This window comes from Chiloscyllium plagiosum, unplaced genomic scaffold, assembly GCF_037043375.1.
Source record: "Chiloscyllium plagiosum isolate Xiang-an unplaced genomic scaffold, Cpla_swu_hap1 HiC_scaffold_33, whole genome shotgun sequence".
In the NCBI taxonomy this organism is placed as follows: Eukaryota; Metazoa; Chordata; class Chondrichthyes; order Orectolobiformes; family Hemiscylliidae; genus Chiloscyllium; species Chiloscyllium plagiosum.
This window is the reverse complement of record NW_028270171.1, coordinates 24,343,510-24,357,557: the sequence shown is the minus strand read 5'-3', so window position 1 is coordinate 24,357,557 and position 14,048 is coordinate 24,343,510. Positions and strand designations below refer to the sequence as shown.

Here is a 14,048-nt window from a genome sequence, read left to right as displayed (position 1 = left end):
CATTGACTTGGATCCCATTTACCACCACCTGAGAAAAAGAACAGGAAATGACATCACCATAGAAAATGACATCACTGCAGGAAATGGCATCACCAACCCAAGGAAACCCAAACATATAAGTAGAAAGCAGGAAACACCAGCAGTGCTTTGTCTGGAGGCTCACTGAAGATGTTACCTAGTATGGTGACATCTGAAAATGAACATTCCAGCTCAGTGAGCAAACCTACATCCAATGGAGAAGATGTTTTCTCTTATAGGAGTATCTAGAACTAAGGGGTCACTGATTATAAATCAGGGGTCACCCATTCAGAACAGAGATGAGGCAAAATATTTTCTCTCAGAGGGTAGTGAGTCTTTGGAACCAAGGGGGTGAAAGTTTTGGAGACATGAAGAGGGTGCCACTTAATGAAGTAGAGTGATTAAACATGAAGAGGGTCATGTGGTGTTTTTCACACAGAGTGGTGCATGTATAGAATAACCTGCTAGAGGAAGAGGTGGAGGCTGGTGCAATTGCAACCATTTAAACGGCATCTGGATGTATATGAATAGGAAGGATTTAGAGGGATATGGGCCAAGTGCTGGCAAATGCGACTAGATTAGGTTGGGATATCATGCTGTACATCACTATGACTCTATGTGATGAAGTGTCCAGATTGGCCTCCCTTAGTGTTAGTGAGCTATGTGGAGAGAGAAGGCGACAGGCTCAGTTACATAGAATATCTAGCACAGAAACAGGCTGGTCAGTCCAATCAGTGCATGCTCATATTTATGCTACACTCGAGGAAAGCAGGAGTGCAGTTTTGAGTTTGCAATCAGATCAGCCTTAGTCTTATAAAATAACTTGAGGAAGCCTGAGGGTCTGAATGGCCTACTTTGGTCCCTAATTTGTACGTTCGTTGGCTGTAAAATCTTTGGGGTGTGAGAATGTCAAATCTTTTTATTTGTGTTGCAATCTGAGGTGAGTAATTCTTATTGTTATATATTCTCATTATTATTCAGTAACTACTGTTCTATAAATTGAATACAATGGATAATTTCTAATTGGCCGCAACGTTCATTAACCACAGTCTACTGCTTCTGCTTTTGCTTTTAGATGGATACAAAGTTTTACTCACAAAAAGATGAGTCAAAGCTTTTCACTAAATGCTCTCGAGTGGCCTCAGAAACGAACAAGGTTTGTTCTCATATGAGAAACACATGAAGATTCTTGTCTCAATAAAGTTGTGGGATCTTAGCACTGCTCGGTGTGGTACTTGGGTCACAAGCTCTCCAGAGTGGCCCTGGAGTTTTCAGAAAGTAAACATTAATCTTCACAAGACTGCTATGAGCGTCCACATCGTCCCCAATCCCAACAGAAAAATCACAAGAGCACTTGAAAGATAGATCTCATGTTCCATTCATTTTCTTTTAACACTTTAACTTATACATAAAAATAGTGTAGACGGGAAGAGGACGCCATTTAATGAGGCAGAGTGATTGGAAGTGAGAGGGTTATGTGATGAAGTAGCCAGGATTACAGCCAACCAGAGTTGGTCATGTTACTGAGTTATGTGGAGAGGGAAGGTTACAAGCTAATTGAATATGTGGCACAAAAACTGGCATGCTGGTGTTTTTATCCTAATCTGCCTTTTTACTCACCTTAATCTACCATTAAATCCTCCCAATTCTCGTCTTCCTCATTAGGCTTGACTGGATTCCCCTTCAGTGCATCTAAACTATTCAGTTCCAACATTTCTGTAATTCTGGTAATGAGTTTCACATTCTTATTACTCTTTGGGTGAAGAAGTGTTTCAGAATTTTCTGTTGGGGTGTAGGGTTTGCTCGCTGAGCTGTAGGTTTGATATCCAGACGTTTCATTACCTGGCTAGGTAACATCATCAGTGGCGACCTCCAAGTGAAGCGAAACTGTTGTCTCCTGCTTTCTATTTATATCTTTCTCCTGGATGGGTTTGTGGTAATGTCATTTCCTGTTCGTTTTCTGAGGAGTTGATAGATCTATGTGCTTGTTTATGGTGTTGTGGTTGGAGTGCCAGGCCTCTAGGAATTCTCTAGCATGTCTTTGCTTAGCCTGTCCCAGGATAGATGTGTTGTCCATAGAACAAACAGCCCTACCAATCATCAAACCAAAAATCTGGGTTCGCTATGTAGATGACACCTTTGTCATCACAAAACGAAACAAGATAGAAGAGACATTTAACATCATCAACAACACCCTCACAGGCATAAAGTTCACCAAGGAGGAAGAAACTGACAACAAACTCGCATTTCTGGATGTCACAGCAGAAAGAAAGGACAAGGGGGAATTACAAACCTGCATATACAGAAAACCGACAAACACTGACCAAATAATCAACTACACCAGCAACCTTCCCAACACACACAAACAAAGCTGTATCAGAACACTATTCCAATGAGCCACCACACACTTCACTTGGAGATCGCCACTGATGATGTTACCTAGCCAGGTAAAGAAACGTCTGGATATCAAACCTACAGCTCAGTGAGCAACCTACACCCTAAACCTCAACCTGAGTTACAAACCTTCACAAACCTTGCGATTTCCTGTTGGATTTCTTGGTCACTTCCTTATATCGACAAGAGGAAATGGTCTCTCTGTATCCATTGTATCAAACCTTATACCGTCTTGCAGATCTCTATTGGGTTCCCTACAAGCCTTCTGTTTTCATGAGAGAAGACACCCAGCCCATGAATCCTTTTGCTGATCTGTATTATCCATGCAGTTCTGATCTACAGAGCTAAGCTGGAGTACCACGAGGAGAGACTCTCATTTGATCCTCAATGCTTGCTTGATATGAAGGTGAAAGTCAGCCATTGGTCATTCCCGTTTCTGTTTACTAAACAGTGAGCTGAAATCGGATGTGCATGAATGAACATCTGGTGAAGACAAGCTCAGAAGGCCTGTGATATCTCACCTGTGGTTGGATTATCTTCTGATCACCATGGCCTCCCAATGATAAGAAAAACCAACTGCATTGAATGTAGGCATAATGGGCCAAATGGCTTTTTTCTGCATTTTATCAGATTATCTTTCCAGATACCCCTCTGAGCACTGCCTTTGAGACAAGAGAGAGGGAAGGGGATGAAGATAAATAAATGGTGTTTTTTTATTGCAAAGGCTAACAGAAGCAGCAAAAGCAAAAAGGTGCTGACAATAACTTAGTCGTTCAATATTAAAAGATGACCAGATAAGAAAGATCTTCAACCCATTTTACCCTGAGAGTCATTAGACTGTGAGCCTCATAGGTTAGCTGAGGCAAATAGTGTAGATGTATTTAAGTGGAAGCGAGATAAACAGATCAGGGAGGAATGAATGGAAGAAAAACTTGATAGAGGCAGATGAAAAGGTGAAGGTCTCGGAGGATGTTTGTGTATAACATAAACACCAGCAAGATGGGATGAATAAGCTTTCTAACTTCTTTATAATTCAGTGTTTTATCCAGTATTAAGAATGCCACCTAATGTAAAGTTGAAATATGTTGGAATTGATTTGCATGTTAAATTGACAGGAATCTTTAAATTTGTTCAACTGTAGGAACCCAAGATTTAAGGGCAAGTTTGTCACAATGTTCTATGTGACAGAGGCTTCCTTTGCATTATCAGTGTAATGTATGCATCACCATGGCCTATGATGTGTTTTGCCCCAGTACCACACTAGCTGGAAATTTGCAAGATATTCACATTTTCAGGACAATCATCCCCAGTTTGATAAATGAGACAAAAATTCTTGCATTTATATAACTGCTTCTCACAACCTTGGGACAGTTCAAAGTGCTTAACAGTGAATAAAGTACTTTTAAAGTACTTAATGTAAGTTAGGAAACACGTGGCAAGGCCTCACAAAAGCAATTGCTTAATGACCAACTCATCTTTGTTTTGTTATTGTTGGTTAAGTATTGATTCAGACATTAGCAAGACTTGCCCTAATCTTCTTCAAAGCAGGTACTGTGGGAGCTTTTATTTGCATGTGAGGGGGCAGATAAGGTCTTGGTTTGACAACACATCTGAAAGATGACATCTTTGACAGAACAAGACTCCCTCAAATCAAGTACTTGGGGCAGAAGCAATTATACATTCAGATATTTACAATTAGAATTTCATGAACTAGTAAACCTGGACCCTTCTTTATTAGTATTCTCTTCTGTGCAGACTCACTCTGCTGGTATATGGGTGTCTGGTAGCCTCTAATATATAAAATACATTAATGTAATTTTCAGTGCATTACACCGCATTGTCAGCCTGCATTGTGACAGCAAGCCTGAGAAGGGTTTGAACTTACAATCTATTGACTCAGAAATGTGTGTTATCCACTGACCCACAGAAGTACAATCAAGCCTCATACAGAGGCACAAATTCAATCCATCTGACCTTCAGTGGGAAACCAAGATACATGGCCAAGTGCCATGGTGCACAAGGATTGAAAGGAATAGAATAGAGGATAATGATCACATTATAAAAGCTTGTAGATTGTGGGAAGGATGGAACATTAAGGATAGTGAGGAATTCTACAGTTTTGGGATTTTGGGAATGGATGTGCAATGTTAATACTGTTTCCTTCAGGCAAATGGAAGATTTGGAAGAGGAGAATCAAAGGCCAATGTCAGATATCTTCAATCGTCCCCTCAAAATGGCAAGGTTAGTAATCTTAGATCACGTGTTGTAGATAAACAATATTTAAACCAGTGGGAAACTGTGCAAGAAAATAACCCATGGACAACCTTGTGATTCACAGACTTTGTAGGATGTGATTAATCAGATAAAAAGTGGGTTCAATGCAACTCATTTTAATTTTTGTAGTGTAAAAAAATCCACAGACGTGCTCTGTTTACAAACAGAATGTGGAGGTGCCAGTGTTAGACTAGGGTGGGCAATGTTAAAAATCACAAAACATCAGTTATAATCCAACAGGTTTATTTCGAAGTGCTAGCTTTCAGAGCACTGCTCCTTCATCAGGTAGCGAATAGGGCAGGATTACAGGACACAGAATTTATAGCAAAAGATCATAGTGTCATACAACTGATGCAATATATTGAACAAACTTAGATTGCTGTTCAGTCTTCCATCTTTCATAATGGGTTGCAGGTTTCCAATCATTAATATGTAAATCCCAGAGCTTCTTTCAAGTCATATTCCCGAGATAACTTAAGGTTTTATAAAAAAAAGTGACATCTCAGCTCAGACAATGCATTAAAAGTGTGAGGTTAGAGTCTGTCTGTATTTCAATCTTGAGTCAGACTGGTTGTATTTCCAAAGTAGGAATTACTCAAATGTCACATGCATTGATTGCCTACAGATTGTGTGCTTTTTGTATCTGCAAATACATTTCTGCAAATGCAAATTCACCCCACTGACTTATATGTGTGTGCGCATGGACATGAGGGAGTGTGTGTGTGTGAGTGTGAGAGAGAGAGAGAGAGAGAGAGAGTGTATAGTGTAGTGCGGTCACCTGTAGTGTGACATGAACCCAAGGTCCCAGTTGAGGCCATCCCCACGTGTACCAAACTTTGCTATCAGCCTCTGCTCGGCCACTCTGCATTGTTGTGTATCCCGAAGTCCGCCTTGGAGTACAGTCACCCAAAGATCTGAGGTTGAATGTCCCTGACTGCTGTGATCACTTCAGCGGTCAGGTATATTCGGCCTCTGATCTTCGGGTGACTGTACTCCAAGCGAACTTCGGGATACACAACAATGCAGAGTGGCTGAGCAGAGGCTGATAGCCAGGTTTGGTACACATGAGGTTGGCCTCAACGGGGACCTTGGGTTCATGTCACACTACAGGTGACCGCACTACACTATACACTTTCACACACACACAATCACACAGAAGCACACGTACACACACACTCTTACATACTCATGCACTCATGTAGACCCTCACTCATACACACACTCTCTCAGACACACGCACCCCACACTCTCACCCACGTGCACATCCTCTCACAGGCATACACTCCGTCACAGTCATGCACACGCACACATACACACACTCACTCTCTCCCACACACACTTTCTCTCCCTCACATGCACACACACATATAGGTCTATGTGGGTGAATTTGCATTTGCATATACATTGTATTTTGTTCTTATCAGCAGTCTAGGTTTGTTCAAAATATTGCTTCATTTTTGTGACACGATGATCTTTTGCTATAAAATCTGTGTCCTATGATCCTGTCAAACTAGCTATCTGACAAAGGAACAGCACTCTGAAAGGTAGTACTTCTAAATAAACCTGTTGGACTATAACTGGTGTTGTGAGATTTTTAACTAAAAACAGAATGCCACTGTGAAAGTGTTTTTAATTCTTTTCCTTCTGACAATTTTTCACTTCACCTTCTGAAGTCATTGACTCCATACTGTTCCACTTCAGTTAAATCCCCTGCACACCTCGCCCAACTAAACTTGGATGACAAAGTTAGAACTTTCATTAATATTATTTCCTGTTCACAATATCAGGATATTAAACTTGTTTCACAGGTAATAAAGAATCTCTGACATGTAGCCACAATTGTAATGTAGATCAACATAGCAGCTAATTTGTGCACAGCAAGCTCCCACAACAGAAGTGAGCAAATCAGTTATGAAATGTTTTCATGATGTTGGCCAAAGTAATAAATCCCTGTTCCAGTCCGACTCAAGCCCCTACTCATAGCTCGTTTGCTGATGCAACAGTGACATCATTGGTGCTGTTTTCCTCTCTTGTCTGAAATTGGAAAAATTTATCAATTTTGATTCCAATTTCTATCCTTCCCTCACCTTCACTTCATACATTACATACTCCTACCTTTCCTTCCTCAACATCTCTGTTCTATTTCTGGGATAGGTTGGCCATCGATATCCATTACAAGCCCACAACTCCCACAATTTCCGTGTCTATACATCCTTACACCCTGCTTCCTGTAAAGACTCCATTCTATTCTCCCAGTTTCCCCATTTCTGTCACATCTGTTTCAATGAAGCTACCTTCCATGGAGGTCAAAGAACAAGAACAAAGAAAATTTACAGCCCAGGAACAGGCCCTTCGGCCCTCCAAGCCTGAGCCTATCTAAATGTACTGTCTAAACCTATCGGTCAATTTCTAAGCATCTTATCCCTCTGCTCCCCACCTACTCATGCATCTGTCCAGACGCATCTTAAATGAATCTACCGTGCCTGCCTCTACTACCTCTGCTGGCAAAGTGTTCCAAACACCCACCACCCTCTGTGTGAAGTACTTGCCGCGTGTATCCCCCTTAAACTTTCCACCTCTCACCTTGAAAGCGTGACCTCTCGTTATTGAATCCTTCACCCTGGGAAAAAGCTTGTCTCTATCTACCCTGTCTATACCCTTCATGATTTTGCAAACCTCAATCAAGTCCCCCATCAATCTCCTTTTTTCTAATGAAAATAAACCTAACCTACTCAACCTCTCTTCATAGCTAGTACCTTCCATACCAGGCAACATCCTCATAAACCTTCTCTGCATCCTCTCCAAAGCATCCACATCCTTTTGGTAGTGTGGCAACCAGAACTGTACACAGTACTGCAAATGTCTTTTACAATTTTAACATGACTTGCCAGCTCTTATACTCAATACCCCATCCAGTGAAGGCAAGCATATTATATGCCTTCTTGACCACTCTATCCACCTGTGCAGCAAACCTCAGGGTACAATGGCCCTGCACTCTCAGATCTCTCTGCCCATCAACTTTTCCCAAGGCTCTTCCATTCATTGTATAATTCGCTCTGGAATTAGTCTTGCCTAAATGCATCACCTCACGTTTGTCTGGATTGAAAACCATCTGCCACTTTTCTGCCCAACTTTCCAGTCTATCTATATCCTCCTGTATTTTCTGACAGTCCCTTATGATTTCTGCTACTCCACCAATCTTCGTGTCATCTGCAAACTTGCTGATCATAACAACAGTACCCTCTTCCAGATCATTTATGTATATTACAAACAACAGTGGCCCCAACACTGATCCCTGTGGACGACCACTGGTCACCTTTCTCCATTTCAAAAAACTCCTTTCAACTACTACTCTCTGTCTCCTGTTGCTCAACCAGTTCCTTATCCACCTAGCTAGAACACCCTGCACACCATGTGACTTCACTTTCTCCATTAGTCTACCATGGGGAACCTTATCAAACACCTTACTAAAGTCCATGTATATGACATCAACAGCCCTTCCTTCATCTATCAACTTGGTCACTTCCTCGAAGAACTCTATTAAGTTGGTAAGGCACGATCTCCCCCGCACAAAACCATGTTGCCTATCACTGATAAGCCCATTCTTTTCTAAATATAAATAGATCCTATCCCTCAGTAACTTCTCCAGCAACTTTCCCACCATTGATGTCAGACTCACTGGTCTAAATAAGGTCCTTAGATAAGTCTGCCTCTTTCCTCAACTGGGTTGACAGAACCCTGAATTGTGTCAATCCCATTTCAAGCACTTCTGCCATCACTCTTTCCTTTCCCTCTCACAATAATGCTAGAATCCCCTTTATCCTCATGTTCCATTCCACCAGCCTCTGAATTCCAAAGGATCATAAACCACAATTTCCACCACCTCAAGCGGGATGCCATGACGAGACTACATTTCTCTCCCCTCCCCTCTCTTGTCTGCATTTCATGTAGACTGTGCCTTCTAGGACACCATGGCTCACTCCTACTCCACCCCAACAGCTCACCACAACCCAAGGGACCTATCCACATGTTATGAAACGGGATCAACCCCTCTACTAACTTAAACCTGACGCACACACAAGCTCACCTCGTGTTGTAATCTGTTAAACTTTGAGAGGCAAAGAACTATCCCAGAGGTCACTATTTAAAGTAAAAATTAACAATTTTATTCTTAAAGTCCAACAGAGAACATTAAAACAACAGCTGTTTACAGCTCCTTTCTCTTAAACCTATCTTTTACCTCCGACTCTACAATACTCGTCTGATTAAAATAAACCCGATTAAGATTTACAAAAGAAAATTTCATTTTAAAACCAGCCAGCTTTGTTGATTCTCCTTTGTAGATTTCACTGTAGATTTTTCTCTGACTTTTCCTGGGTTGTCTCCTCTTTGGTCTTTTTTTAGATTAGATTAGATTCCCTACAGTATGGAAACAGGCCCTTCGGCCCAACAACTCCACACCGACCCGCCGAAGAGTAACCCACCCAGACCCATTTCTCTCTGACTAATGCACCTAACACTATGGGCAATTTAGCATGGCCAATACACCTGAACTGCACATCTTTGGACTGTGGGAGGAAACCGGAGCACCCGGAGGAAACCCATGCAGGCACGGGGAAAATGTGCAAACTCCACACAGACAGTCACCCGAGGCTGTCTTATGAACTTTTCTTATGGACAGTTACCTTTCAGAGAGCTATTTGGCTAGCAGTCTGTACTTGTTGGTTTTCTTGGCAGTTCTCCCTGTAATTGTTCAAAATCACTGGTTTTATACTCCAAAACATCGTTTCATTTCATTGGTTTGATGTCATCAAAACACTAAGTTCAAATTCGATTGGATTTTGATATCTTGGGCATAATTTAAACTGATTTGCCAAATTCGAATTTGTGTACCGTGGCAACTGACCTGCACTATTTGCTTCACAGTCATATATTACATTTTAAATTCTTTCAGCAAATCTGTGCCTCTCTAAGTCCGTGTCAGCTTCCAGATTCTTAAAGGTACAGTACACACCTACACCTTCATTACACATGCAATCACAAAAGGTGCAGCACTTGTTTGCTTACCTCCTCCATCCACACCATCCAGAGCCCCAGATACACCTTCCAGGCGAAGCAGTGATTTATCAGCACTTCACTCGATCTATTTTACTGTATTCACTCCTCACAATGTGGTCTCCTGTACGTTGGGGAAACGAAACACAAACTGGGTGACCACTTTGCGGAAAAGCTATGTTCAATCTGTAAAATTGACCCTGAGCTTCCAGTTGTCTGCCACTTCAACATACCATCATGTTGATATGTCAATATTTCGTGTCTCAGGCCCGCTGCAAGACTCCAGCAAAGTTCATGTAAGTTCATCTTCCTTTTAGCTACCTTTTAACAATTTCAGAGCATGTCTATTACATACTCCCATAGCCCCTGATCCTGTCATGTATTGGCTTCTTTCCGGGCTTACTATTAACTATCCCTTTGCCTATCCTTTTCTCTCTCATTATGGGCTCTGTTTCCACTTGTTTGTTCACTCCTTACTGCCTCCCACAACCCCCAATCTTTATCATCAAAATAAATATTACTTTTTCCTCACTGCTCCTAGTTCCAAAGAAGGGTCATTGGGCTCAAAACATTAACTCTGTTTTCTCTGCACGTTAGCTGCCAGATCTGCTAAGTTTCATTAGCAATTTCTGCTTTTGTTTGTTTCAGATCTCCAGTGAGTGCAGTTCTTTGTTTTATTTTAAATGTGGGCGATTGGGCGTGGGGTGGATCTCCCTTTGACTTCTTCGGCTATTACCATGTGATCATACCATTTATATGCTCTGTAGAGGGCAGTTTGGATCTGATTTTAAGAAACATTGATAGTTCTGTGTTCTCTCAGCCCTCGTGTGTGAATCTAGAGTCTGTGATCTGGACTCCGCAGTGTTGCTGGAACCAGTGACGTTCTGACAAAGAGGTGGGAGTGCTACTGATGAGTCAAGCCGAAAGGCTATGTGAGTGTAGGTCGAATCTTCATTTACAGGTGTCATTGCATAGGAGCCCAACACTGTTCTACTTTGACATCCAGTGGACAATGATTATGAATGAGAACACTACTTAATTTGCCAAAATGTTTCCTTTATCTAATGTATTGGCACTGAGCCAAACAATGGCCTCCATTTCCTTCCAACTGTTGCCTCAAGTCCATTGAACACACAGGCTGAACATTGACACCATTTTGGGCATTAGGATTCTCTCACAGGTTGTATCAGCTACATCAACAGCATTAGATGCATACAATTGCAAGACCCAAGCCCAAGTAGTTCCTTAATATCCCTAAATGAAAGCAGTGTATAGATGTTCCTCTCATGCCTTTGATAAAGCAGGACACTTGTAAAACGATTTATGCTTCACAGTTTTGACAGCTCTGTTAAATTGTTTTCTGACTAGTGAACGTGAATCGTTAATCTCAGTACTAGTTTAAGGCTTTTAATGATTTTACAGCAACAACAACTCACAGGTGTGAATCTCTTTTAATGTAGAAAATGTTCCAAAGCACTCTGCAGGGGCACAGTCACACAAAGATCAATCCCAAGCCTAAGAAGATACTAGAAGAACTGACCGAAAGCTTGGTAGAAGAGGTGGGTGTCAATGTCTTAAATGGGAAAGATCGAGCAGTGGAAGAGGGCTTTAGGAATTCCAGAGATCATGATCCAAACCACTAACGGCATGCCTGCCACTGGGTGGCCTGAAAGGAGTGGAGCATGGAATAGGAGGTTAAAGTTAGTGAACCTCTGAAGTAGTTAAGAGGGTCATAGAGGTGGATACTGTTAACATAAAACAGCACAGATCACCGAATGGTTACAGCACAGAAGGAGTCATTTGGCCCTTTGAGACAGTTGCCCAGTTAGCTCCACTCTCCTGCTTTTTCTGTGTCTCCCTGTAAATCTTTCAAGTTTTGAAGTTTGTATCCAACTCCCTTTAGAAAATTAGCATTGAATTTATTTCCATCCATCCACCTCCTCCTTTCAGGCAGTCACATCCACATTATAAGAACTCAATTCTATATATTTTTTTAAAAATCATCTCCCCTCTAGTACTTTTATCTTCAATCTGCAGCTTCTGATTATTGATCTTTCTGCCAATGGAGACATTGTTTTCTCATTTACTTGATCAACATTTTGAACATCTGTATGAAATCTCTTAATCTCTGTACTGGTGTAATTAAGCAACAAAGATCAATAAATGACATAGGAAATGGTGTTAAAGAAAAGAAAGCAAGGCACAAACAAGGTTCAATGGGAATCCAATGGTCTGGTAGAGTTTATTGTAGTATTGTCACATGGATGTGCTATTGACAATGATACAATGGTCACATGATTCAGTGCAAGACAGTGAGGATCGAAGGGGATTGATAGACTGCATAGCTCTGAGAAATCCTGTACTATATAGCTGCATTATTATATTAATGTAAATAGAGTTTACAGTGTAACGGAGCAAGGAATGTCTTGCCCTGAGAATTGGTGAACCAGAGAATTATCGAGAGGTTAAGCATTAGCACAAGGCATGGTAACCGCTCAAAGCAGCACAAAAAAACAACAAAGAAATACAAGGAAAGTAATAAGAAGTTGAAAATAAAGCCTATCATCGATATCAAGTGCTCTGAATGCAGTGGGCATTGTTGAGAAAGTTGGGAGAACACAGTAAAAATGTAAAAATAAGATTCCCAACTTCAAGGTCACCTTTATAAGTTTAAAATAGAACGTAGAACATTACAGCGCAATACAGGCCCTTCAGCCCTTGATGTTGCACTGACTCATGAACCAATCTGAAGCCTATCTATCCTACACTATTCCATTTTCGTCTTAATGTTTATCTAATGACCATTTAAAATTGGTGAGTCTACTACTGTTGCAAGCAGGGCGTTCCAATCCCTTACTACTCTGAGTAAAGAAACTACCCTGACATCTGTCCTGTATCTATCACGTCTCAGTTTAAAGCTATGCCCCTCGTTCTAGCCATCATCATCCGAGGAAAAGGGCTCTAACTTCTATGTCTCAATTAAGTCAGCTCTCAACCTTCTCTCTAATGAAAACTGCCTCAAATCCCTCTGCCTTTCCTCATAAGACCTTCCCTCCATCCCAGGCAATATCCTAGTATTGCCTCTGAACCCTTTCCAAAGCTTCCACATCCTTTCTGTAATGCGGTGACGAGAACTGTATGCAATACTCCAAGTGCGGTCGCACCAGAGTTTTGGACAGATGCATCATGACCTCGTGGCTCCAAAACTCAATCCCGCTATCAATAAAACCTAACACACTGTATTCCTTCTTAACAACCCTATCAAACTAGGTGGCAACCTCCAGGAATCTATGTACATGGACACCGAGATCTCTCTGCTCATCTACACTGCCAAGAATCTTACCATTAGCCCAGTACTCTGTATTCCTGTTGCTCCTTCCAAAGTGAATCACCTCACACACTTGTCCACATTAAACTCCATGTGCCACCTCTCAGCCCAGCTCTGCAGCTTTTCTATGTCACTCTGTAACCTGTAACATCCTTCGGCACTGTCCACAACTCCATCGACCTTCGTGACAGCCTTCTTCCAGGTCATTATAAAATGACAAACAGCAGTGGACCCAAAACAGATCCTTGCAGTACACCACTAGTAACTGAACTCCAAGATGAACATTTCCCATCAATCACCACCCTCTGTCTTCTTTCAGCTAGCCAATTTCAGATCCAAACTGCTAAATCATCCTCAATCCCAGCCTCCATATTTTGCGCAATATCCTACTGTGGGAAGCCTTATCAAACACCTTACTGAAATTCATATACGCCACATCAACCACTTTACCCTCATCCACTTGTTTGGCCATCATCTCAAAGAATTCAATTAGGTTTGAGAGGCATGACCTACCCTTCAGAAAACTGTGTTGAGTATCCCTAATTAACTTATTCCTCTCTAGTCAATTATAAGTCCTATCTCTTATAACCTTTTCCAACACTTGACCCACAACTGAAGTAAGACTCACTGGTCTATAATTACCAGGGTTGTCTCTACTCCCCTTCTTGAACAAAGGACAACATTTGCTATCCTCCATTCTTCTGGCACTATTCCTGTACACAATGATGACATAAAGATCAAAGCCAAAGGCTCTGCAATCTCCTCCATGGCTTCCCAAAGAGTCCTAGGATAAATCCCATTCGGCCCAGGGGACTTATCTATTTTCACACATTCCAGAATTGCTAACACCTCCTCCTTGTGAACGTCAATCCTGTCTAGTCTAGTAGCCCGTATCTCAGTATTCTCCTCAGCAACATTGTCTTTTTATAGTGTGAATATCAACAAAAAATATTCATTTTCTCCTGTCTCCTCGGACTCC

General features: G+C 41.5%; 1 protein-coding gene across 9 annotated transcripts in view; it reads left to right on the top strand.

Moving 5' to 3' along the window:
* The window catches only part of LOC122542310 (uncharacterized), a 370,387-nt gene that overhangs the window by 92,941 nt on the left and 263,398 nt on the right, over nt 1-14,048 (top strand). For 7 of the 9 annotated variants that reach the window (XM_087978361.1, XM_087978360.1, XM_087978363.1 and 4 more), the window contains 3 exons: nt 1,094-1,174; nt 4,579-4,653; nt 11,202-11,300. In XM_087978361.1, the coding sequence (XP_087834487.1) occupies nt 1,094-1,174; nt 4,579-4,653; nt 11,202-11,300 (255 nt within the window). The remainder of the gene's footprint in view (nt 1-1,093; nt 1,175-4,578; nt 4,654-11,201; nt 11,301-14,048) is intronic. The other 2 variants (XM_087978364.1, XM_087978367.1) reach the window with 1 other exon arrangement.